Source organism: Athene noctua, chromosome 7 (assembly GCF_965140245.1).
Source record: "Athene noctua chromosome 7, bAthNoc1.hap1.1, whole genome shotgun sequence".
Classification (NCBI taxonomy): Eukaryota; Metazoa; Chordata; class Aves; order Strigiformes; family Strigidae; genus Athene; species Athene noctua.
In genome coordinates, this window is record NC_134043.1 from 34,721,611 (window position 1) to 34,748,098 (window position 26,488).

The 26,488-nt window shown below is 35.4% G+C and overlaps 1 protein-coding gene across 5 annotated transcripts in view; it reads left to right on the plus strand.

Moving 5' to 3' along the window:
• Positions 1-26,488, plus strand: part of GULP1 (GULP PTB domain containing engulfment adaptor 1) — a 164,969-nt gene that overhangs the window by 131,616 nt on the left and 6,865 nt on the right. For 2 of the 5 annotated variants that reach the window (XM_074910734.1, XM_074910735.1), the window contains 5 exons: positions 2,484-2,600; positions 2,959-3,051; positions 12,759-12,983; positions 15,804-15,942; positions 22,774-22,868. In XM_074910734.1, the coding sequence (XP_074766835.1) occupies positions 2,484-2,600; positions 2,959-3,051; positions 12,759-12,983; positions 15,804-15,942; positions 22,774-22,868 (669 nt within the window). Of the gene's footprint in view, positions 1-2,483; positions 2,601-2,958; positions 3,052-12,758; positions 12,984-15,803; positions 15,943-22,773; positions 22,869-24,784; positions 24,796-26,488 lie in introns of all 5 variants that reach the window. The other 3 variants (XM_074910737.1, XM_074910739.1, XM_074910738.1) reach the window with 3 other exon arrangements.

Below are 26,488 nucleotides of genomic sequence, written 5' to 3' on the forward strand. Positions count from 1 at the left end.
AAGAATTTGTGTACCTGTTACGGGCTTTGATTGATCTGCTTTGAAATAAACCAGGGACAATTAATAAAGGCGGATAGCCTGCCTTTTAATTGGGGTCACTTTAGTATAATCTTTCATGGTAACACAGTGTCTTGTAACTTAGATGCATTAATTGAAAGAAGAGCCTTTTTCTTCATTGATCTAAGGTGGTTTTCTGGGACAATTCTTACTACCCAGCTCGATATCCTAGGCCAAGCATCTGCAATACTCTGAGAAAAGACTGCATCCCACCAAGCTTGAAATGTTTTCACAGCTGTTTTGCAGAGATTGCTGCAACCCTGTGGCTGAGATACCCTCAGACTCTTCTGCTGATGTGTCTGCCTCAGATTTATTTTTTTATTTTTTTTTACGGCAAGGTTCCTCCTTCTCTGCCTTCCCCCTGCCATGTCTTTCAAGTTTGTTAATGCCATGATGCACTAAAAGAGAATTCAGTGCACCAACCACTGAATTCTCTTGTGTCTGAGAGAATGGGGCAACTGTTCAAAAATGTTCAATAGGAGAAAAAAAAACTTTAGGACAGGAAATTAAGAAAATGGTGTCTAGCTGAAACAAGGTCATGTGTTTACCCTGGCAGAAAATAATTAACAAATAAAAACATTGGAATCAACACCAAAAATGGATGTTTAGGGTTTTTTATAATCTGGAGTCTCTCTTTTTGTATTATTCTGAAGTATCTTGAGATAATCATATTAAGGAAACTTTTTTTTCTTTAAGAAAAAGATGCGCATTCACTTCTATATATGTGCAGTTACGTAGCATTATGTGTTACTTCCCAGTATTTCTGAGTTATTCACCTGCATTGCTCCAGTGCCTTCAGTAGATATTGTTCAGAATTGTTATACGCATCTGTTCAATTCTCTTCAAATATCTATCCTGCACCTCTTTTTCACATATTCCCATGATTTTAAATTGCTCTGGAAGTCTCTGCACACTAGTACCATTTTTATTCCATACTAACGCGCTGTTTCTTTTTCTCTAACTTCATATTTCACTTACTGTACTTTTTTCCTCCATTTCCTTTGTTCATTAGTACTCCCAGATTTCAAAGGATCCCACCTCATTTGGTCCTTTTCATTTCAGCCAACCTTCATCCTTCCAAGAAGATTGGACTGCATGCTCCTAGTGTGCATTACACTTTCCTTTTACTAACATAAACAGTTATTCTCTAAAGCAGTCCTAGTTCAGCTTTTTTGTCTAATTCAGTCTTGATTTGGTTAAGATAATTGCTTGTGATGTTTTGGGGTTTCTTTAATAAAGGTGGCCATATGTGTTTTTTTCAGAGTAAAAAGAGGAGTTAATTCCCCATTCCTGTAGAACTCAGGTCTTCACACACCTCTACTGAATGACTTAGTGTTGCACACTGATGGATAAAAGGCTGGGAGCATCACATTCTGTACCATTTTTTTGCATCCAGCCCTTCATGTTCTTACAGCTAGTGAAGGAAAAGTGTTCTCAGCATTGGGCAGAATACTCTGCTTTCATGAGAAAAAAACAATTTCAGATTTTCTTTTCAATAAAGACAAGAAAATTCTAGTTTATCTTTAGCCAGATTAATGTGGGTTTTGTTGTTTGGGGTTTTTTTTGTTCCCCTGTCAAATTGTTTTAAAAATAAAAATGTGATTATCGACTGTGTTTACTTTCTCTACTGAAGTTCTAAGGCAAATGGTGTTCTAAGGCAAATATGTTCACCTTTTATTGGTGCCTCTTGTAAGTCACCATTTTTTTTTTTTTTTTGGAACCTTGGTGTGCTCTATCAACTTCTTATACACTTATTGTTACCTTTATTTTTAAAGTAGATTTTCTGCACAGACTGGGTATACACAACATAGGATACTAATCAGCATAAAACTACTAAATTATTATATTTTGCACATACAAATGCAAATTCTGTTTGGTTGGATTTTGGTAATCAGAAATACTTGTACAGATAAATACATTTATCTATGCTATGCTGATTGACCATTATAGGATTTGTAAAAATAAGTGTTGAAGTCCAAATTTAAAAGCAAAAGGGGTCAAAACATCCATTAACATGAAAACATGAAGCTGTTAAAACCAAACCAATTTGTTTAATAATTGAAAAGCTTGTATTTACTTCAGAAATCATCAGAAAAAGACATACTGAAACACGCTATCTGTATTTACAGGAATTGGAGGCATAATTTATACTAAAAATTATTTAATTGCATTCTGCCTCTTCAGTCTTCCTTCTTTATCTGCAGTGTTTTTAAGTTGCTTTCATAGCATTTTCTGTCAAGGTATTTTGCTGAAGAATGTTTGCCATGCTCCTCTGTAGTGTTGCCTTCACGATGGATGAAGCAAATCCTTTGAACATGATACACAATGTAAAGTATTTTGTGGTCTAAAGTATTTTGTGGTCATCTGAAATTAATTATATCAAATATTATTAATATACTAATTTCTTTCTTATATTTTATATAAAGGCGGAAGAGATAACTTTAACAATTGGCCAAGCATTTGACTTAGCTTACAGGAAATTTCTGGAATCTGGAGGAAAAGATGTTGAAACAAGGAAACAAATTGCAGGTTTACAGAAAAGAGTAAGTTCTGAACTATGCGTTTTAAAGAACTTTTGAGTTACCTGCTTTTTATGATAGCATAATTTCCAGCATTATTCTTAGATTGCTAAGAATTGCAACAGATACTAAAGAAAGAAAACTGAAAAAAGACCTGATACTGTGAAACAGTAGTTTATCTTTTGCCATCTTGCAGGGTCATTAAAGAGACTAGCAAGGTTGAAATGTGGAAGATACAGAAATTTGATTACTTTTTGTGATCAGATAATTAGTAAAGCACTGCTTCTAAATTGCCAGATCTCAGCTAAAATTTGCTCTCAATGGACACTTTTGAAATGAATGAATATCCCAATAGCTATTGCAATAACTACTTGCTTTGTAGATTCAAGAACTAGAAACTGAAAACACAGAACTGAAAAATAAAGTTCAAGATTTGGAAAATCAGTTAAGAATAACACAAGTACATGCATCTCCAGTAAGTACATGATCATAGCTCTCATATCTGAAGTTACTCTATATTTATAATCATTCTCTTATGATAATTATTAGTATCCATGTTGTTTCCAGTGATTATGATTAACAAACAGTGATCATATAACATATCTGTTGAAATGCAGTATTGAAGTAACAGTAAGACTGTGACAAGCCAACAAAAATGCAAATTGCAGTCTCTCAAATTGTGGTTCTTTAATCCCTGCATCATATCTATTTGTTCCTGCCTAAAGACAGTAAATACTCATTCTAGTAGACATCTAAGCATGCCAGCTAAGAATGAAGAACTTAAAGTATCTGGTTCAAGAATGCTACTTGGGATTTTTCTAGGAACTTTCTGTCACAAGCATATTGTCACTTACTACTGACATTTTCTAAATGACTTTAAAAAAATCTTGTGTCTTTCAAAGGAGTCATTAGGTCTCAGGAAATAACAATGGGTGGATAGGTAAAAAGGAGCAAGTGGGGGTTCCTCACCATTGGAAATTTCTTACGCGTTCTGCAGTTCCAATAGATGATCAAACAGAATTATTTTTAGATGACTAAATCACATTTATAGCTAATCAAGACCTCTAAAAATGCAGGTTGCATTGCAAACTGACCCTAATGACTCCCCTCTTCTTACAGGTATATTCTATCTATACAGTATTAGGTAACTGTGAAAATAAATAAAATTTCTTAATGTGCATCTAGCAAAATCTTAGAAAAACATGGACTGCTTTTGAGCTGTGCGTTTTGGGCCACCTTGTCCCTGCCCTGGAGGTGCACCATTTCACTTTATATGGATGTTTAGAAATTTGGGCAATGTGAAAAGTATGTTTATAATGGTGATGACAATTTTTCAATACTGTCTGTACCCTCCCTTGATATTGATTAGATGGTTGTACCCATGAGTAATTGTCATCTCATTTTACCCAAATCTATTTAGAAGAGAGAACACCATAAATTATAAATACTGTGTAACTGCCACAGTGAAAACTGTAAATTATGAATGTCTTCTCACTTATGAAGCATTCAGTGATAGGTAATCAACTTTAATGCTAGATTTAAAATCAATATAGTCAGTTCTTTAATTTTTAATTTTCCTCAGTTGGGATGGCAGCTAGTTTGGTTTTTTTAGTGAATATGATAACTAAATGTATCTTTAAATTCAGTTAAACAGACTTGTAAGTCCTGTGTGATAGATGCATTTCTCTTTCATTTAAATTAATGAAGAACTTGATAATTGCATTTAGCAAAAAACTTAAAATTATTGATAATGACAAAAAAATATCCTGTAGTTTGCGATTTGTCTAAGACGATGCTGTATCATTCCTTATCAAAGAGTTAGGATCTAAAATTGTAAATTTACCAGCTATTTGTAAATTCACTCCCTAGGCGGTGTTTTATTGTTAATTACTATTGGTACAAGGAATATACATATTGCTTAAATAGTACTTACGCTGCAACAAAATTATATAATATTGATAATTATATTAAAATATTAATTAATTTTAATAAATCACTACCTCCTATTAGTTTTCACATACAATTTTATTGCTTTATTTATTCCTTAATCTTTAAAAAGAAAACCACAAACATTTCCTGTCACAAATTTCCTGAGTTTTCTCATGATTAGAATTGCAGTAAGAGCAATCTAACAGCCTATTTAATATCTAAATCAATTCTACCACAAAATAGATGTATATAAATGAATAAATATTGGATTGGAACAGGTTGCCCAGAGAGGTTGGAGCAATCTGTACTTTTGGAGATATTTAAAAATTCCTGGACATAGTCCTCCGCAGCTTCAGCTAATTGAATCCTGCTTCAAGCAGGAGTTTGGATTAAGCTACTTTTTGTCTTATCTGATTCTTCACATAGCCAACAATAGGGGAAAGAAAAAAAAACCAAAACAAACCACAAAACAAACCAACCAAACAAACAAACAAAACCAAAACCATTTTCAGGCAAGTATCTATCTCAAATCTAGGAACATAACTGCATCCCCCAAACACTATCAACTTTTGTACCTTAAAAAGAGACATCATTCAAGTAGGTATGTTTTAAACCGGATTGTGTACGTTGTAAATCAGAGCTACTAATTGGGCTAGCATAAGAGTAAGTACATATAAATGCAACGATTAGGTTGAAAATAAATGAAGGAAAGGAATAGTGAGGTTATAAAGTTACTTCAGGGAAAAGGAAGCATAAATATTTTTAAGACAGTTTGAGTCTGATAAAGGGATCATAAATCAAAGTGCCTGAAATAGGTATCATCATATCACATCCACTGCTATCTCTTCTTTTACTGTGTGAGCAATAAATATGTATGAAAGAAGGAAGTTACAATTCATAAGACGATTGCTTATTATAGTTTATAATTAATTTTATACAGTTTTAATTCAAATCAACTATCATTTCAAGCATGACATTGCAAAATCTCAGCTCCTATTAGAGAAAAGCCGAAGTGGTGCAAATAATATTTTCCTCTATTTCCACATAATTTCAGTGATGAAAAAGATCACTTCAGTTTTAAAGTTATTAGAGATTTTTATGTGACTGAATTTAAATCTAAAACTTTTAACTACCATACTGTTGAAAATATCTGTACTATTGCTGCTCTATGTCTTCATAATTAGAAAATAAAAATAGCAGTTCTCTGTTGTGATCATTTTGTCAGAGTAAAATTGGTAGTATTTTGTCAAATACTGAATTAAATTACTTACATAATGAAGCAGAATATCCAACATGGGGAATAATATCTCCTCTGAGTCATTTCCTAAGCACTTGTGTTTAGATGGGGGAATACTTGCTTCCCTGCAGATACTGTTTTGCATGCTATGAACAGAACATAATCATTCTTGTGATTTAAAACAGATTTATTAAACTATAGTTTTCAGGTTTTCTCATAACTCTCATATCCATACTATTGAATTATAAAGAGATGCCAGTGTCATACGAGAGATTTCTGAAGCTTTTTTTAGACATAATAAGGGATTTGATTTATTTATATTTAATTCATTTGATATTGCTATAACTCCTTATCTATCAGTCCCGTTTGATGTTTACTCTGTATGCTGAAATCTGGGGACGGATTGTTAAGTGCTCAATGGAAAGTTTAAGCCCTAATACTTGATACCTAATATGATAAAAGTACATGTGTTATTAACTGGCATCACAGAAATTTGTAAAGAGATGTTCAGTTTCAGGAGCCAGCTACAGATGGTTATTAAGTTGCTTCTGTCATGCTTAAATAGTACCTTGGATTTTCATATCTTATGCTTTCTTTTTTGTATTTGGTTGTTTGCATGCTGTTTGTGCTTTCTCAGCATTTGCCAGATGTGCTGCAATGGCTTTCCTGTTTTATAGGTAGTTGACTGTGCTCTTCCTTCAGTTATTAATGCACAGACACAGAAATACTTTGTAATCAGCAATTGAGTTAGCACTTCAGAAGCCAACATTAGCAACTTCATTAAACAAGTTTTTATTTGATTAAACAAATTAAAGAAACAAAAGATGTTGCAAGTGCCTGTGATGACAGTTAACAGAACATGACAAATATAAACACTGAAATGGCCTTGTGGGCTATTTCATCTTCTCCTTCAATCCCCATCCCTATGGAAGGGGAACTGCAAGCCATGTGGAGGCATCATTATTAAGCAGGCATAATTTTAGGCTGACAATGAGTGTGTATTTTCTTTCGCCATGAGAGAAGACTTAGGGATATTTATTGCACCTGTAATGTGAAACAGTGCTGTTACAGACGCCAAGTGACGTCACTGTCATGCTTTATTTGTTAAAATACTGATCTAGGACAGAATGTCTTTCCTGCTTGTCAGTAACTAAGAAACCATCGTATTATTTGTATGCAATGCCAGTCTATCATTTCTTTACTCCTGCTTGTTCCTTACGAAGCTGATTGATTTTTATGTCTTTAATTATTCTAGACACATTAGTCTTCCGTTAATTTTTAATGAAATGAAGTAGGTCGAAAATATTAATTTTAAAATTTTTAAAAATTTTAATTTCAGTTCTTTTTGTATTATTTCAGTGATACTTGACACAGTTGTTGGGGTTTTAAAAGCCATTTCTACCATTTAAAAAAAAAATCCACTCATGTGAAAATTGAAAATAATAATTATTAAAAAATGAGGGATGACTTTTCTCTCTCCAGTTCAAAGGATTGCAAGTTACAGGCTTGTTTGGGAAATACAAAGGGAAATCTAATCTAAAACTGCTTTCCTGATTTGCTTGTATTGCTTGTACTGCAGATTTTTTGCAGGCCATATAAGGGTTCATTTGAGGACTTATTTTAAAATACTGGCAGACTGAAATTGGTGCAAACTATACGCATGAATAATGCAATTAAGTACCATTTACATTTTTGCAGTGTTTAAGCAGGTGCAAAGTATTGACAGCAGTAGGCTTCTGCTTTTGAAGGATACATTTGGTGTCAAAAATGTCTTGTTACTTGGTTATTAGTATCACTATGAAAATTTTTCTGTGGTTGTTCTAAATCTAGCCATATGGCCAAATCAACATCAGTCGAATTTAGGTACTTTTTCTATCAGTTCATAAACTGTATGGGGAAAAATGAAATTTCTTTCTGAACCTATAAAAGAAGCCATTAAAAGCAATGAGTTCATAGTTGGAAATGAAAAAAAAAAAAAAAAAGAAAACTAAGTTGTATAATCAAATGCTTTCACATAAAATATACTGTGAAAGTTGAACATCAAATTATTAATATTCTGCATGCTTTTTCTCTCAGGGTATTGTAACTATTTAGATTTAAGTTTATTTAGCATATCAGTAAATAATAAACTACTTGGTAAACATTTTTTCTGCTTTTTGTGTATGTTTTTAATTGTGCTAGTCTTGCTAAAACTTTAAAAAGTTAGTCCCTAAAGTATCTATATTTGCCAATGCAGAATTGTTATGCAATAGAAATGCTCACTTTTTTTCATTTCCTGAAATGATCTGTCAAGGACATACTATACCAAACTAGGAGTTTCCTTTGAGAAGTTTGCCTTTATAGCTGTGCTTACATGTGCCATGGGAAATGTTGGCATGGGATGTTTCTTTTGTCTCTCGCTCTGTTGCATGTACAGTTAAATTTTCCATTACTTTTATATCTTGTGCTGTTTACTTTTCATCTGTTTTAGTGGCTTGGCAATACATTAGTCACTGGTCTTTTTTGCATTTGGTCTTGATTATATGAGGACAATCTGATTTTCGTTTTGTTGTTTGCTTATGATGCTGCTGCTCAAGTTTGTATCACACTAAGGCTTTGGATGCTGTTGCTATGTGTAAATCCAACCTCCAAAGATCAGTGCATCCCTGGGAGCACTGTTTCACATGACGTCTTTTTTTTGCTATTTATATTGCTAGTGTTGCCTAAAGTGGCCTTGGTTAGCTGTCCACACAGCCTTTGTGTGGGTTAGCACCCTCAGTTTTCATAGCCGACTGAACAGTAAACCATTGTAGGTCACCAAGGAACCTCTGATGAAAGGAGAGAATTTTAATCTTTTTTGGGCTTGGCTGAAGTTTATCAGGCATGCCTTGACGATTTTCTCCTTGAGCAACATGTTTAAGGCAGAGAAAAAGATTGTGACAACTGCATGACTCTCAATTTAGCTAGAAGAAAACAGGAATATTCAGGAAAATAACTTAAGAGAGAACGGTGAAATATGAGAGAAGCAGAATTGAAAGGCAGCAGGAAAAGGTATTGGGAGAAACAGCCCCAAAAGGATCTGTGTTCTTCCATTCACCATAAGTATTACCAAAGAGGTAGTATGTAATATGTATTCCTATCATGGCAGTGTTGCAAAACCCCTCCTTTTTTAAATGGAGCATTAAAGGTACTGATTGATTAGACCCTTTTTGAAAGTTCTTTAAAAATTGTGACTTAGAAGCATAGGCCACCTGCACCTATTATCCTCATTAAGAAGCTTTAACACCCTCATGAGAAAACCCCAAGATAGACATTGGAACTGTATGCGTATTTCAGGAAATGGTTTTGGAATGTGTTTAGGCATGTCACTTGATTCATGTTTCCATTAGGACTGCCAAGTGAGAAAATGTTTTTTCTTTGCCTATCTTCTGCTCTTTGAATTTTATAATATTCTGTATTCAGTTCAGTGAGCACTTCTTCATGAGGGTTTAAAGTTTTGTCTGTGGTGTTAAAAATAATAAATTTTAGTTTTCTATGTCAGATTTCATTATACTGAAAAAGTACTAAGATGTAGCAGTTAATTAATGAAATTGCTAATACTTATACAGTATTTTATGAATTAGTAAATTAATATATCCTTAGTAGTCCCAAATCTCAGGTAGTTTGTAATCAGTGGTTTTGCAACAAACTGTAATTTCCAATTCAAGGTCATGCACAGTTCCCTGTAACATTTACTGCAGTTATCCACTGTGACTGTTCTGTATATTACCAGCCTGAATGTTCTAAGGAAGAAAAACATTTTCTAATTCATTAATATACTTATGTGATTCCTGTGGGGCTGTGACAGAGAGACTGCAATCAATATCTTGAGACACCTGGTAAAAACAAACTATTTTGAAATTATTTCTTGATTAACAAAAACTCGATCATACTACGTTTTCTAGTATGATGCAGCCAAACAGTGCATCTTCAGCATCATGCTAAGTAGACTGAGTCAAAAATAAATCCTTTGACAGGCACATAATAACATCTAATCATAACAGACACCAGGTCCACTGAACTAGTATGCTAATTTCATTAAGAACTATTCCATGTTGTTTCCTTGTGTTGATGAAATGGGGCCCAAATTGCAAAGTAATATATCAGTCTGACCAATACTACACATTCGGTGTTACACAAGGGGAAGCTCAGACAAAATATGTTTTCCAGATAACATGGCAATTTAATACATTTTTACTGTATTTTCTTCCTTTATAATCTGGTGTAAGAGTATTAAGTTTCAGAAGTTATACCCTTTTGAGGTTGTGTTCTTTAGAGTGAGGATCTATTCCCTTCTGCCTTTTTTTAATCTGGTGATGTTACCTACATTTTAAAAGCCGCCTGTGCAATTCTTCTCTTTGTCACCTTTCAATTATTATTTTTCACTGTTGAGTACACTTCCTTGCTGTACCTGTCCTGTCTGTGGCTGCTTGGATACATAGGCCTGTAAGCAGAAAGGCACTGGCAGCCTCACAGGTCTTTCTGGTCATGAGATGCACCCACAGAACAATGCTCACAACACAAGTCTCAGTGCCCGGGGGTGGACTTCTGTACTGCACTGTAGGACAGGAGAATTACTAGTACAATGAAAGATTACTACTGAAAATTCATTATTGATAAGACACATTCCCTAAACTGTCATATGAAGCTTGACATCTTGTACAGTGTGAAATATCCTAAGATTATCTCTTATCAGATAAGTAGGAGGAAACGTGACTGCTCAACATTCAGGGCTCAAATGATACAAATAGTGTGTATTCCTGTTCTGTATTAACACCTGTTGTTGCCTGGATTTGATATAAGTTCATCATCCTTACCGTTTTGCTGCTTTGCATCCTATGTGCCTTTTGCTGGTTTTGCTATGATTTTCCATGTGATATACATGCATTTCTATGGAAACTACTCATCCTTTGCTGTTTTGCATTTCAGGGAAATATTTTGCTTTCTTAATTTGACTATTTGTATTTAGTATCTTCCAGTGTTTTATTATTATGAGATCTATTTTTTCCATATATATGTATAGCAGCAAGTACATGGTAGCATCACATTGCAGGTCTTCTACCTGTAGTCTAGTGAAACTTGAAATAATAATGAAAATGCTGTGTCTTGTAGGTTTTTTGCTTTCATTTTTATTGATTACCATTTCAAACCCTCTGTTTCACAATGTCAGCTTGTCTACAGATGAGTTCTTTGCAATTGTGATTAAAACTTTGGTTTTTCTTAATGAATTACAAATTTTGAATAGAGAGTTTTGTGGTCTTTGCTGGTGTTCTCATAAGTATAGCATTGTTACTGAATTAGGATACCTGTGCCCTTACCTGGCTTATCTGTAAAGAAAGTCAAGAAAGGAACTAAGACTCAGTTTAAAATTATTTCAAATGTTTTGTTTTCTACATAACTCTGAAAAAATGCTTTAAAAAATCATTGATTAAATCCTGCTCTACTGGAGTTTTGCAGACTTCTAATGAAATAAACATGTCACATCGATTGTGTAACACTCTATGAGGAGAGTAAAAGCAGATTTCAGAATTTTTGCTGCATATATCTGCCACTGCTTCAGCCTGGGCAAGTTGAGGGTTTTTTAAGTGAGATACCTACAGATCCATTTCCTGCCTTCTCAGTGTAGAAACTCTTGTCTCTAGCCAAGAACTCTCTGCGCAAGTGTTTAATCTCTTCTGTTAAGATTGAAAGATAAATCTGTCCTCTAAAGCCTTGTTTTAACTGTCTGAAGCCTTTTTTCCCTGAGATTTTGAGGTAGAAATTACAACTTGGCGCCAACAGAATGATTGTTTGGGCATATTTCTTAAATATTTTAAAAGAATTTCCCTTTACGCTTTTCTTTCCAGGATCAGTCCTAAGGGCTCTTTTTATCTAATTTCACCTAGACAAGATCCATTTCTTTTGAAAACTTCCAGGATTGCAGATATTTCCCATTGAAGCAAAAAAGGGGTTTTGTTTTTTATCGAAGTGGACAAAGCCCTCAGTTTCACTCTCGATACACAGTGAATCTTGCTGCAATGTACAGTTAAATGCTGCCCAGTCATATGAGGCAGCCTGCTGCAGGTTCTTGTCCGCCTAATTCAGACCAGAACCTTGCAGTTACCACTTTGTCGTATTAGGTGAACGCTCTTATCCTCTGTAGTATTCTGGTGTGGGTATTACTCATTTGCCTCTGTTTGAAGCTGTTCTGTGAATCTGCTAAGAGATCCAGAGAATCATACAATCCACAACATTTTTATTTCCTTAGCACCAAAGTTTTATTCTGTCCTGCATCCTGTGCTGCTGTTGTCGGGACATGAAGACTCCTTTGCTTTGCAACAAGTCTCAGCTTTTGAGATACCTACTGAAAACACCAACTTTGATTAGTTTTTCATCCACGCAGAAAAGATGACAGAAGGACATTAGTATCCATGAATGTTTAGGTTCTGATATTCTGTAGATAGGGAAATGAAACAAAGTCTAGTGTTAATGTAAATGTTAAAATCTGTGCACAGAGAGCTTCTACTGTAAGAACATCTTAGTTAAATGTTTTTAAATATTGGTGGGATATAAATGGTAGGTGTTTCCTGGTTTGGAGAAAGAAAATTCTGACCTGTGCTTTAGCCATCAGGGTAATTCTTCTCGCCAGATATGTGCTTACCTGCTTATTTAAATATGCAGATTTGAGATATTGCTGATATGTTGATGGATTTTGACAGTTGTCAGTGCATCTGACACACCCACTTCTGGAAAGATGCCTGTTTTCATTTCATTTGGTGTAATTATCAAGGAGCAAGTTGTCTTCATTCCAGTTAATACTGGGTTACCTCTTATTATGGTATATTTTTAGATTTTGTTTTAGAATATTTTCAAGTTCTGTATCTTGTGACTATAGCACTAAACAGCAAGTTGCTGACAAAACTTTTTTGAAGTATGAAATGTGGTGTTTTTTCTTCTTTCCCTGACATTACCACGTTCTGTTCCTCAGAATGTTTTCTCTTTCTGTGATTCCTTTTCAGCTGCTGCACATAAAGTGTGATAATGATGAACATATGTTTCAAAGACCCTCTACTTTTTTCTGGTGTAACAATGAGGATTCACCTCCTTGTTTAGATATCTCTTCCATTACGCTTACTCCTAGGAGTTCTCCTGACTCTAGACTACCATCTGGATTGTTAATACCACCACCTTCAAAAAGTGGTCTTCCAAAGCCAACCAGTGAATACAGCTGCCCAAGACCTCGTGTAATCCTGCTGTGCAAAACCTTTTTCAGTTTTTTTGGCTTTCCTTTGTTCTCTGTTGTGTGTTAACTTGTATTAAAAACGTGCATTTTGTACAGTGGTTAAAGGACAGAGCAGATGTATCTTAGATTCTCTAGAGATACTCTAAAAATAGAGGATTTATGAAGATTCACTCTTACTTCTACATAGCTTTTTCTCTCCCACCCCTAGAACAACATGTTATCTTCCCAACATGTTTAAATTAATCCATTAATTCATTAAATCTGTGTTCCCTGTCAGCCTTTTGTTAAAATTCTTTATATTAAGAATAGTTACTCAAAGCAAACAGTTCTCAAGGTCCAGCTACAAGAGCTTTCCCCCCTCATGAATTAATAGAAAAGCAATCAGCCATTAAATACCTTTTAGCATACTTTATAAAACTCTGTGCAAAATGAAGATTGAAAATTATTCTTAAATATGAAATGGGCATATTGCCTGCTTTCTCATAGCAATATGCTTATACTCTCAATTTTTCTTCCATTTGCAAGTAACATCTGGCTGTATTTGGCAAACATCCTGGCTTTCTGCATGTGTTCACTAAATAAAATGCTTCTTGTGCTCATATGTATTCAAAATATACATTTCTTAAAATGACTGAATTATAGTTTTATTTAAACTAGCTGTATCAGTATCAAAATGGCCAGTAACTTGAACAAAATAGCATATAGACAGGAAATGACAGTGTAAAGCTTGGGTTTGCTTTTTTTGCCCAAAAGACTCATTTACAACTAAACATAAATACTGTTTGTTTATCTAGTTTCTAGGTAGCTATAAACTCTTAGCAAATAAGGACAGTCTACATTAGCATTTACTGTCTCCAAGACATTCTAGGATTATCCATCAACGTTGATGGGAAATGTTGGTTCATATATGGCATATACTTACACGTTAAATCTGAATGCCACCTTCCTGATGCAGAAAAAAACCTATATACAATGGGAGGGAGTTTTGTTTGTATGAAGAAAGGGATATGAGATAATTTATGTTTACTTTGGGTCAAGCACATCTGTTGCTCTGCTTTGAGTGGGAGCAGATGACATCCAGTGATCTCCCTGACTTAAATAATACTGGTTCTCTGACTATGCACAAAGGTGCCAGGAGGTTAATGCGGTGTCCATGAACATAACAATAAGAGCCTATTGTAACTAAACGCTATGCACTGAAATCTTTTCACAACAAATGATCTTTGAAATGGCAATGCTAACTCATGTTGAGGTCAGTAAGAGTTCTGGGTGTGTAAATATCTTAAATATTAGTTATTTTATGAAGTTAATTCAGCTGTGTTCTTGCCAGGGAATAACATGACCGAGAGAATATTTTTGTTTTATATTGCTTGGTATACTTCAGTATACCTAGGCAGAAATACCACAGGTTTTTTAGAACAGTTCTAGATCTTTCTTAATCCAAATTTAAAATACAAATTCTAAATAAAATTTAAAATACAAATTCTAAAATAAAATACAAACTTCTAATAAATAGGAAATGTAGGCCTTCAGAATCTAGTTTTCTCTTTAAGCGGTGTATTCAGTGGAAGACTGTGGATCAGTATCGTTTCCTTCTCAGCAGCCACTGCAGTCTCCAGAGAGAAGTAGAGGTAGTTTAGGGCTGCCTATAGATTTAGCTCAGAAATCTATGGCATGTGCTGTCAGAGTGCAGCTTCAGTTGCTGCAGCAGAAGCACTAAAGAAAGTAGCATTCCAAAATAAGGTTTAGGACCATGAAACTCTCATGAACTGGCAGTGCTAAAGACTATGTGCTTGCCAGGTTGTCATATGCATGTATTCTGAATGAAAGGATCCATGTCATTAATTTCTTGCACTTTAAAATTTTCACATGCATATTTTGGTCAAATTGAATCTTATTCAAAAGCAGCAGGCTTTCCCTTTGCCTGGCTGTATAGTCCCTCTAATACACAGAATGTAGATTTTTTGGTATTGTCTAAGTAATAACATTAACATGCAAAGTAGCTTTGCATATGTATTTTGCCTCCAGTTTGTCAATCTCAGTTTTAATCTATTTCGTCATTTGTCTTTAGTGTGCCTCGTTTGTGTCCCAAAGTAGTAGACTGATGGCAGGAGAAATGCATCATTCAAAAATAAATATGACTGTAGAACCATAGTGATTGTTGGGTTTGGGGTTTCTATGCTTATGCAGTATTTTTTTGAACCCTTCCAAATTCCTGGGCCTTCCTAACAAAATGTATTCTGTTTCACATTCAAGGATGAGAATTTTATTTTGTATGTTTATATTCAGTGTATTGCATGTCTAGGTTGTTATTTATGAAAAAAATACATTTGAAGCTTTGATCACACCAGGTTTTTCAGGTTGTCAGATAAGTGATCATGTAAGGAAGAATTAGTAAACAAGAAATACGGAGATTATCTTTTAATTGTAGCCTCTTGTTTCTGTGTGCTTCAGAGCATAACATATTGTTGTTGCGGTATTACCTTCAATAGGTCTTGTGAACATGTCTGTATTCATACGTTTGCAATAGAGAACTGCTTGTCACCAGCTTTTCCAGGTTTAACTGTGATACATTTCTGGCTGTACCAGATGGACTGAAAATGGAAAAATTATAATGCTGCTTATGTATTGGAGAGTTTTAGCATGTCTCAGACTCTGAACTGCAAATGCCATTTGCTTGATGTCAGGAGCTGTTTTTTGCATGCTGATGGTTATTTTTAACTTTTCTGAAAATGTGGCTCTTATCTGCATGCTGAAGAATTCGGTATTGTGATCTTTTTCATGTGAAATATTGCCCTAATATGTATTGTCCTTATTGTAGGCAGGCAGTGTGACACCTAAATCACCCTCCACTGACATCTTTGATATGGTTCCCTTTTCTCCCATATCCCCTCAGTCATCAACACCTACTCGCAATGGTACACAGCCTCCTCCAGTACCCAGTAGATCTACAGAGATCAGTAAGTTTTGTAACAACTGACCTAATTTTTACTTACATTATATTTTTTAATAAAGCATCTTTAAAAATTTACATACATTTTGCATGAAAAGCCAAATACAGTTTTTCTACATCATATTCAATAATGGCATTTCATTTTTATACCATCTTCCCAAAGTCATTGATGTTGCTGCCAAGTTACATTATAAACAAGTTTATTTACTTGCTGAAACTATTATATAAAAAGTTTGAAGGAGTTGATTGGGGATTTTAACTTGGCTTTTCTTTTACAGTATCTTTTTTGTACTTATTTCAATAAATACTTTTACTTCCTGTTAGTTCTTTCCTTGTCTAGCCACAGTTATAGCATCTAAAGCCTACGTTTCTGGGGAAGACAGAAGGTGGAGTAAGTATGGTGATGGTGATACAGGAGAGTGGAAGACACCCTCAAGTTACTAGACTGTTGTGGAATGCTACTTTTAATACTACTTTTCATACCATCTACAGATTTATTTTTCAGTTATAGTTGCTGAACCTCTCCAGATCTGTGAACCACTCCTAAAAGATCTTCAAAAGATGCTTAGCAATAGCAATTTTATTTTCCAAAGGCTTGAAAGCAGCAAGGGTAAGGTTCTTGGCTTCACTGGAGATCTTTTAGGAGACCACAAAGTATTTTTAAAAGCTTTGGAAATCCCTTGGGGGGGAGGAGAGCAGAGCATACACAAGCAATGTTAGAGGTTGTTGAAATATCAGTCTGTATGTAGTATCTTCTATTCATTATGTCTATTTTAGTATGGATAAGGAACATTAGTGTTGCTGCCTGCCACCATATAAAACCAGATTTGAAGAGTTTCTTCCTATTTTGGGGAATGCTGCTAGTATGTAGTAATGTCAGGTATAAATGAGAGCTGTGCACAATTATAAAAGTGCATTGTGAAACTTCTGTGAGTGAATGTCTTCCCTAATACCACATCCTGTGCACCTTTTGGCTCCATTGCTCAGAATTACTGTCACCTTCTAAAGAAAAAGTCAATGTCAAGGCTATTGATTCAATAAAAATATCTGTTCTTTTTTAAGAGAAGATTTAAAATTAATTTAGATTAATTTCTATCGCTTTCTAAAAGGGTATATTAACATAATTCAAAACAATTCTATTAATAGTTAATATCAACTATTCTTAAATAACTTCAATATTAGAATATTCTAATAGAATATTAGAACTGTTCTTTGTGAAGAACTACAAAAATAATAAATCAGACACCCCTTCCAAGAACTCCTTTTGTCTTTTCAAATTTGTTCCTCTGCAACTACAGACAGTGCCATAAAATCAATCTCAATGTGCATATCCAGCTTCCGAACTAATAACTTGGGTTGAATTACAGGATGAGACTTTTTAAAGCTATTGTCCTACCTTGGTTCTGTTGAAATTGTCGCTATAAATCTTGTGGGAGAGAGCGCTCAGTGCTAAGTGGTCTGCAGAGTTCCAGCTATGTAATTGTTTAATCAGTGGGTTTTCTCATACAGAAAATACTATAAATAAGTAGCTTATTTAGTGATATGTACTGTTTAAAATAGTTGTTTCTTTTGCACTTCATTCATTTGCATTAAGGTGATGTAGTTCAGTGATGTGACAGTCATTGTCTGTTAATTCTCTGTGCTCCTCTGTGTGCCATACTTGAGAGAGAGATGGCATAAGTACATCGTAATCTTTATGTTTTTGACCCCTGCTCTTTCAGTCTACATCACGGTACTTTATATGTTGAAAATTGTTGCATTCATCAGCTATTAACATACTTTGGCATATTTCAGAAGTGTAATTTGGAACAGAATAGGAGTATTTTATAATCAAACAGGGACTTATTGTCTGAGATGAGAAAGTTCAGATCCCACAAGAACCGCATTCAAGCTGTGTAATGTTACATTACTATAATAATGTACAATAATACATTGTTTTATATGGCGTTATTGCTGCCAGTACAAGCAAGCTGCCATTTCTTTCTCCAGTACAAGTCAGATAGGTGGCAACCAAGAGGAGCCGATATTTGGAGTCTCCCATTTTATGAGGTCATCTTTTCATGTTCTTTTTTCTACTTTCTTTGTCACTGCACTTGAGCGTGGTTTTTTCCATCACTTTTGATAAAATTACAGGGTGTTTTGGTTGCACTTGTAATTCTTAAAACGTTCACCTTTATCACATGCAGTAGTAAACAAGGAGAAAGATAAAGGCATGCCATCTGTTTGCTAGTGTCAATCTCAGTTGCTCCATTTGTCTAAGTGAGGTTCATCTGCCACCGTAGGGATGGCACTTGTGGTGCTCAAGCAAAACTTGCTTTTAAAAGCCAGAATTCATCTTACTCATTAGCTGGTCAGTTTAAAAAATCACCCAGGTATAACACTGCACAGGAAAGACAGGAACCAGTAACAATACCAAGCCCTTTGGATTCCTCCAAGACCAAGAGCTTCATAGGTGATAATTGGTACCAGGATGACAGTTCAACTTTTCATAAAAGACAAATGCCTAGAATTAGAATTTTGCTCACCAGCCCTCCTTTGGCTGGTTTCATTAGCAAAAATTTTCAAGGGTTATAAATTATATCTTTTGCTTTGACTGACTCACAGTACATAGTTCAAGAAACCCAGCATTCTAATACTGGAAGAGTGCAACACTGACCTTTTCTCGAAAAGGTGGTTATCTCTATAGTGTTTAAGCTTTAAATAACGGAGAAAATTGTTGAAATTTTTAGTTGTTCTTCAGCTGTATAACAGTATGGCTTTTCAGTAAATGTCTACGCACTGCTGGGTATACCAGTGATAGTAAGTAGATCGTTTTTACCTACTTGAAAGGTGAAAATTGTGTGATTTTTGGAGACGGAGTTGCAAATTGGACAAATACGTGGTATCTCTTTAGGTAATAATTGCAAAGTGATTCTTTTAAAGACAAAAGCCCTTTCCAGAATTGTGTTTCTACTCAAAATGTTGCTGAGAAATATTTAACACTAAGCTTGTAGTAAGCAGCTTGCAGGCTAAACAGAAACATTGCAGCCCTGTATAGTAATTGCTTAATTGAACAATTGGCCAATGTGTAGTCAGTGCAAACAAAAATGCAGGGTTAAAGACCATGCTGCTATTTCCACATGGAGTAAGGGATTGCAACTGTTCTTGTAAGTGACCTTAAAGGACATGATTAATTAATTAATTAATTCTGATTAATTGAAAGAGGAAATAATTTGTGTTTGTTGGCTCAGCGTTATTGCCATATCTGAGAAAAGAATGGGTGAGGAACATTCTATGTCGAATTGTTCAACTTTTTTTTCACTCAGATGCATTTTGAACAATCCAAGGTCACAACTGGCTGATGCAGAAACCTGCTCCAAGACGCTATCTTTCCAGAGATATTTAAGAGTATGTTGTCAGAACAATGGTGGAACCTTTTTTTTATGCTGTAATAATTCCAAAAGAAAAAAATCTGGAGTAGTCTGCAGCTAAGGGAGAGGCTTCCTGGACTTCACTACCTCAGCTTATTCCAAGTATTTTCTTGGGTGCCTGTCTTCAGTGTGATTAATTTTTATTTGTGCTGGGGAAAGCATATATCGGCATAACTCTGTGCCTGGATGATAGCTAAGGTAAAGAAGATTGGGATGCAAAATGCAGCAGAAAAGCTAAATATTTGTATTTTTGTTTAGCAGTTGTTGGTTTTGAGTTTATTACATAGTGCAGGTTTCTACTCTCCAGTATTACATGTTTCTTGTACTGAATGTCAGATAGGTCACAGAAACCAGAATTTATTACCTGTTCATGTCTTTTTGTGGTTTGAGTTGCAAATGTAAAACATTTTGCATTTCATGGTTTTGAGTTTGTTGGTCGATTTTCCAAGCTGTGAATTTATTTCCATCCAGACAGGAATGGGAAAGTGGAAAGAAATTATATGTGAATTTGAAAGGATTGTTTTCAGAGGCTTACTGGTTGCTGTTTATTGGAGAAAGAAATGCCTGTCCATGCTATAATTATTCTGGGAACTGTTCCAGGCAAGGTATTCTTGCTGTAGTTAATCTTCATGCAAATAACTCTAGTCTGAAATAAAAAATTACTGGTTTCTATGCTAAAACAGAGCCCCCCTGCGAACAGTGGAGTGAACACTAGCAGATAAGCTTATGGAGATCCCAGGCTATAGTGCAGCTCTGCAGTGACTAAATTTTAGTATTTGTCCAGTTTCCACATGTTCTCAGCTTCTGTTCAAAGCAGAAATACTGATGATGCTATTGAAAGTATTTCATGGAACTTTATCCCTCCCTGACTCCTAGCAGTGCAATCTCTCATAAGACACACAAATTTGAAGTGCAGAAAAGCAGTTGTATTATGGTCTTTTTCAGCTGGTTTACTGAAATGTTTACTAAGTTATATTAGAGGTACTTCCCGAAATAATAATTTCTCATAGAAACTCAGCTAGGAATATTTCTCTATTTTCAATTTGATTCTGTACGGTGTTTATTAGGCTCTGTCACTTAGAATAAGTTACACTCTGGTTAATTTTAAAGTCTGCCTTGAATAACAATATAAATGAAGTCACCTGAAGGCAGGTGACATGAAAAGAGTGAAAGCTACTGCCATTCTACTGCTAATGAGCTCAGAAGTTCTGTCATTAATAAAAGCCCAATAATAAGACATAAATGAGATCATATCCATAATATTGTACAAAATACTTGCTTTCAGAAATAGTGATGTCATGTTTCAGTACTAAGAAATGCAAGACTTGTGTTCTTTACTGTTTTTTCCTAAATACATTCCTTGAATGTTTGCTAAGGTTTGGTGTTGAAACTGGCTGCTTTTAGCTGACCACACAGAAAGCTGTCAGCTCCTTTTAAGGGTAAAAAGAGCCTATGGAAGAAGGAGAAAAAAATAAAGAAGAAAGAAAATCGACCTATATAATGAACAAATGAAGTTACGAGGAGCATAAAGCTTAATCACTTTTTGCCCAGTAGAGGTTAGATTGAAAGTCAAAGCTGCTACACATCTGAAGGTTACTTGTTAGGAAAATCAGAGCATGTAAGGACACTGGTTATACTGGAGCAGACCCATCTTGGCTTTGAAAGAGGCAAGGGACGACGGAGATACTAATTTTTATATTAGATTAAAGTCTTTTTTGCATGCAGGTGGTCTGCCTCTGCCAGGAAAGACTAGTTGGTTGTTGGGGTTTATTTTTTGGCTTGAGTGGGCTTTTGGAATAAGGCTTTTTCTGGGCCATTTCCTGGTCCCATGTGACAGTTTTTGAACCATGTAGTTAATCATGTTCCTGCTTGTTTCTGTACTTGATTATGAGAATGAATGCTGGTAGCTGCTAATTATTTAGAATGCCTGTTGTGCAGCCTGATGCCACCTGATTGATCAGGTGGAGACTGACATACACAATAACGATGAAGAGCCTAGACAAGTACAGGTCTAAAATTCTGACTCCAGGGATGCCAAAATAAAGACATCTGTTTAGCTATATGCATGTGCTTCAGCATTTATAACATGACTGGTAATACTCTAACATGGTTTTTTTGTCAAGCAGTCAGTTGTTAGCTTCCGTATCTTGGATGCTAAGTGTAAAATTCTGGGCTTAACCAGAAAAATAGGTAGTCAATTCAGAGATAATAATGGCCCCTTTTACTCCCATGCTCTCAAGCTAACATTGTTTTAAGGTAGATAATATACTTACAAGGTTTCTTGCTGGGCAACCATGAAAGTTAGGAGGTAGTATATAATTTTAACTTTCTTTCCACCAGTGACAAGACTGTATTAACTTTATTCTGTAAATTTTGCAATCAGTGTTGTTGAGTTGGGTTAGCAAAATTACTTTCTTACTGCTTTAGTTCAATCCAATGTGGAATAGGAAAAGTCTGTATAGATCGCACCATTACATGTTGAGAAATAAATCCCATTACCAAGAAGGAAAAAAAGAAAACAAAACCACCAAAAAGCAAACCCAAAATATTTGATCAGATGTGAAGAACTAGCATTACACTTTTCTAATAAAAAAAAACCCATGTATTGGAGGTGTTTCTTCTTTGGACAAAAAAGAAACACAAAAAACCCCTGACCTCAGAAAGCATACTACACTTAAGAAAAAGTGAGAAACTCTATGGTATTGAAAGAGAAATTTGCAGTCATTCTATTATGGATACAGATTTAGTGGAATTTGGGGGTAAGTGACCTTTCATGGTCCTATGATTTTTTTCTTTCTTTCTTTCTTTCTTGACTTGATCCTATCCAAGATTTTAAAACCCTGACAATTAGTTTTAGTTTAGTTGTGCATTGAGGAACTCTTAACAAATGAAAATCTTAACCTTCCATGAGTAAGAGTAGTTGCTTGTCCTTACAAAGATGTCCTTAACCTGATGGTGAGAAGTGTCAGACAGGGGACATGAAGGCTAGTTTGTTTGCAAGAATGTTCCTGACATAATGTTAGGATGAAATTTGACAATGGATGTCCAGTTGTTTCCTCCTCATTTATGTAACTCCTTATACACATCAATTCCAGAGCACACTTTGGTAGGAGATGCCCTCTTCAAATTGCAACAACTTCTCGTTGGATCCCTAAAATTCCTCTAGATGGCACAAGCATTAATGAAAGCTAATTAGAGGCTTGAACAGAAGTTAGTGGTGTTCTTGGAAAAATATGTTGAGTGTTAAACTTGGGAAAACTAATCAAGACCTGGCTTTCAAATTTCAGTGTTAAAAGCCGTGGTTAAGCAGTTGCATATCTGGAGGTGGTATTATTCAGCTTGTGAGGAGATGTAAGCTGACTTTTTCAAAGTGCTATTGTTGTAGTCCGTACCTTTTCTTTCAGTGACTAACTTTTCTGTTGTTCCAGAGAGAGACCTTTTTGGAGCAGAACCTTTTGACCCTTTTAGCTGCGGAGCAGGAGATTTCCCTCCAGACATTCAGTCCAAACTAGATGAGATGCAGGTAACTACTGAGTTATCAGTTATGCAGTTTTCTGTGTCTGTACAACTATTCTTGAAATACATGTTTACAGTATTCTGGTAATGTATTCTAGACTGCACATACAAATATCTAGAAAAACTGTTTCTGACTGTTCCTGTTGTAAGTGATGATCTTTGAGCTGGGAGTTTGAATTTGCCTGAAGATCCTTACATGGTGTTAATACAGACACCGGCACTAATTTAGGGTTTCTCAGTAGTATAATCAAAATGGATACTGCTGCTCCTGCCTGGGAAGGGACTGAGCAAACTGAAAAGCAGAGCTGAGGCGAGAGCCCTACAGATACACTGATCTTGTTACTCTTCAGTTCCAGTAATCACCACCATCCCAGTATGCCCTCATCTTTCCCTCAGTGGCATCAGTCTGGTTTTTCATGGCATTGGCATAGACACAGTATATGCTTAAGGGGCCGTGGCAATTTTCTGCTGCCTTTAAAAACAGCTGTATTTGACTGTGACATTCTGGGACATTTAAACTATTAAGCATTGATTCAAGAATTCTGAACTGATGTGTTTTTACCAGAAAACGTTTGTTGATTCTGAAACACTCAATAGTATCTGTTGTGTTATTGACACAATTTTGAAGCAGTGCCAGGAGAAAGCCTTAACGTTTTGGAATAAACTGCTCTCTTCAGTCAGACTTTCCAAACTGCTGGTTCCTAGCCAGCTTGCTTATCTGTTTTGTTTTCAGCAGCATGCCAGCAAAACGGAAGGCTTGAAAATACTGGGAACTTGAATTTCGAGGATCCTGTCTCCTCAGCAGAAAGTGTTCCCAGAGCTTCCAGCCCTCTTGTATCACAAGAGCCCACAAAGTCCAAGAGAACTAGCTCTCAGGCTCCTTCAGTTCCACTCTTCTGCCTGGAGAGCAGCAGAAACATTTCAAAATAGCTAAAATAAGATTTAAATACCATTTGATTTTCCTGGATAATTTTTTTTCATTCCTGTTCATTGTGAAATTTTATTTTGCATGTCAGTTTAGGTAGGTGTCTCTGGCAAACTCCACTCACTGTAAATTAAGAAATTTAGATTCTTGCTCACCTGTACTCCAGCCCATATGATTCCAGATAGCAGTTAAAAGTTAAACTGGCTTCTTTGCAGTTCCAGTAAAAATGATTGTGTTTAGTGAATGCTGCAATGATATTAGCAAGCCCTTTAGTACAAACAGCAAATCTTTTAGCACCTCACATTGATATGTGTCAATGTTTCCATTGTCTGTAAGTATACTGTAGCATCTGTGGCTAACAGGAAGAATCCTATGAAAATATCTAAATGTCACATGCTAGGAGTTCTTATTGACAAATTCTTTAATTGTTAGCTTATAAGGCTGCAAAGTGTTACCACTTCATAAAACATCAGTGAACGGAACAGTAGAAATGTTTATCGAAGATTTTTGAAGTTGTCAAATGAAAAACTCATATTGTTGTTTGTACTCTCTTGACCTAAAAAAAGCAGACAAACCACCAATAACAAAACCCTGAAACCTTAGGGTGTTACTGTGTTCTATGGCAAAGAATATTGCATTGGTTGGGTATTTCCCCCTGCACATACAGGTTTTGTTCTTTCCAACTTTTTTTATGCTGTATAAACTAGTCTGACAGTTGGAGACTAGTTTATAAGGCAGTATCAGTCTTAGCTTACCTTGACATTTCCACTGAAAATTAATTAGTGGGTCTTTATGTAGGCACAAAAATTGTGCATGTGTAATCCAATTGAGAACAAGTGTAAAGCTGCCAGGATGTAAAAAAAAAAAATAATATTCTAACTTTGGCCAAAGCAAAAGCTATGTGCAGTTGTTTTACCAGGCGGTTGATGCAAAATACAAATTGAAACATGTTTTTCCTAATATCTCTTTTATCTTCTTGTGCTTTCCTGGGTGCCTAGCGTCAGCGATGGTTGGTATATAATATTTTAATAATGTTATTTGAAGCATTTACAATTGTAGTGTGCATGTGTTCATGTCTGGTGTTTTTATGTATATATGTGCACATATATAAACTTGCAAGTTTTATATTTTATATATACAACTCTAAGTCAGGGCCATGTTAGTTTTTAGGGGCCTACAGTTTTTAAAGTAGACATAGTTGATTTTAGTTTTCTTTAGTCTGTCTTATCAGCTGCTACTACTAAGCCTTCATTTCATTGCTGTTTTTCCATGTGTACTAGTGAAATCTCCAGTTTTCATTATTGGATTGTCATTAGTGAAATGGTTTAAGCAAAGCCTCTGATGCATAGATTTTTTTATGCTAGTACAATCACATTTGTTAATGTGTTTTTATGTGGAAATAATTACTTAGAAACTTGCAATGAGCTGAAGATAGCTGTGCTAGAAGTCAACAGTTGTTAGATATACAGCCTATAGGAAAGAAGGTGAAATGAACACTAAAAAAGGTAAAAGCACACAACATGTAATGTGCTCTGGGAAATCTAAGTTTAAGAAACATGAAAGAAAAATGTAGGCTTTTTTCCTTCTCTGAAATGCAAAGTGAAGGAATCTGTCACATTATGAAAGTACAGCCTGAGTTTCGGTAAATATGTATTCCATTAAATATACAAAGGTAGGTTGTTTATGAATACATCTAATAGTTCAAAGCACAAACTTATTCTGAGAGGGTATTAAATACAGCTTATCTGCATTCCGAGTGGTAAGCAGTGGCCTCAGCGCCAGGCACTGACAGCCCGCTTGGAGCAGCGCAGTCGAGGCTCTCTTACGCTGTTTCTCATGTAGAGCTATGTCAGATGCCTCAGGAAACGTGCCCCAGTCTGCAGAAAAGCTGTCTCAGCGTGTGCGTGCGTTGGAAGGTGATGTGTAAGCAAAGTGGGAGAGGAAAGCACAACACAGCGGAAGAGGTGTTGAAGACCAAACTCCTTAAGTAGTGGGTGCTTTTCCTTTGCATCCGATATTCTGAATTTAATGAGATCAGATAAAGTTTCCTGACCTCCAGGGAGAATGTTTTTATGTTTAAACTTTAGTGAGGATCCAGATTTCACACTTAAACGCTTTCTGTTCCATTTCTCAGTCCAGTTTCTGTTGATCTTTTTGGAGAGCTCAAAACTCAAACATGTGCTGAGATGTGACTTTTACAGCTCAGGCCTCACTCTGATGACTCTCCAACCTCCTGTTTCCCCCCACCCTTATGCTAAAGCATATTTTCATCTCCTCTATTTTGACTATATCCAGACATTAATAAAACGAATCTATTTTCCCAGAAATCTTGCAGTGAGGGGACATTTCCCTGAATCATGAATCATACCAGCAACAGCTGCTATAATTTATTAAAATCTCAAGGTAGTTAAAATCATAAAGTTTCCAGGAGCTGCAAGCCATTCTCCCCAAAGCAGTCAGTAGGCTTGACATCTTTCCATCTGAAATAAGTTATGCTCAGCCCTCTAAATTATTTACTCAAGAGACATGTAAATTAATCATTGATTCATTGACTTAAGCTCATTGGGTGAAGTCACTGTGAAGTGATAAGTGAGTTAACCTCAGAGCCATAGGGCTGACTTTGACAAATTTATAAAATAAAATGGAAGTTCTTTAGTCTTTTACTGTTTACCAATTTATAACCAGAATAGCTCAAGTCTTAC